This window comes from Merops nubicus, unplaced genomic scaffold (assembly GCF_000691845.1).
Source record: "Merops nubicus isolate BGI_N331 unplaced genomic scaffold, ASM69184v1 scaffold32550, whole genome shotgun sequence".
Lineage (NCBI taxonomy): Eukaryota > Metazoa > Chordata > Aves > Coraciiformes > Meropidae > Merops > Merops nubicus.
The window spans coordinates 1-609 of record NW_008582735.1 but is presented as its reverse complement, the minus strand read 5'-3'; the positions used below and the strand labels follow the sequence as shown (position 1 = coordinate 609).

At 60.9% G+C, this 609-nt stretch overlaps 1 protein-coding gene across 1 annotated transcript in view; it reads right to left on the bottom strand.

The window, feature by feature from the left end:
- The window catches only part of LOC103771291 (beta-1,3-N-acetylglucosaminyltransferase lunatic fringe), a gene marked incomplete at its 5' end in the record, with an annotated part of 1051 nt that extends 450 nt beyond the window's left edge, over positions 1-601 (bottom strand). Inside the window, 2 exons of the mRNA XM_008938584.1 lie at positions 56-221; positions 507-601. Coding sequence (XP_008936832.1) covers positions 56-221; positions 507-601 — 261 coding nt within the window. The remainder of the gene's footprint in view (positions 1-55; positions 222-506) is intronic.
- Between the last annotated feature and the right edge of the window lie 8 nt (positions 602-609).

The following is a 609-nucleotide window of genomic DNA, read 5'->3' as shown; positions in this document are numbered from 1 at the left end:
TGGTACCGCCCACCTCAACCCCTCTACCCACTCCAGGGCATCAGCGCAGGGATACCTGTTTGTGGATCTCCGTCTTGGGCACCTGGTGGAGGTTCTCCAGGTGTGAGTGGAAGAGGTTGCTCCGGATGAGCTTCACCCCCAGCACGGACTCGATGATGTAGCCGATGGTGCAGTCGTCGGGCAGGCGGATCTTCTCCGCGGTGCTCATGAAGTGGCCCCCACTGTGGGGAGACAGAGAAGGGCTGCAGAGGTGCAAAGCCCAGGGGACGTGGGCACCCTGCGGGGTCCAGGCTTGGCCAGTGGGTGTCCAGTTCTAATTAAAAGTCAATTAGGGGAACCAAAGTCCTTCCCAGCTTGTTTCCGAGTCCCCTGCAGACACCCCCAGCGAGGCAAAGAGAACAAGGTGGTAGGACACGGTCCAGCGTCCATCCCCACAGACGTCACTGCTCTGTGCCCCGCCGAGACCACGATGAGTCCCCACAGGAGAGCAACACCAACACTCTTACCTGGCCCACGGGCTCATCTTCAGCGCCAGCCCCCGGCTGATACAAAACCCTGCTCCGCCCGTGGCAAACCAGAAATGCACAGGGTGCTGCGAGAGAGGGGAAG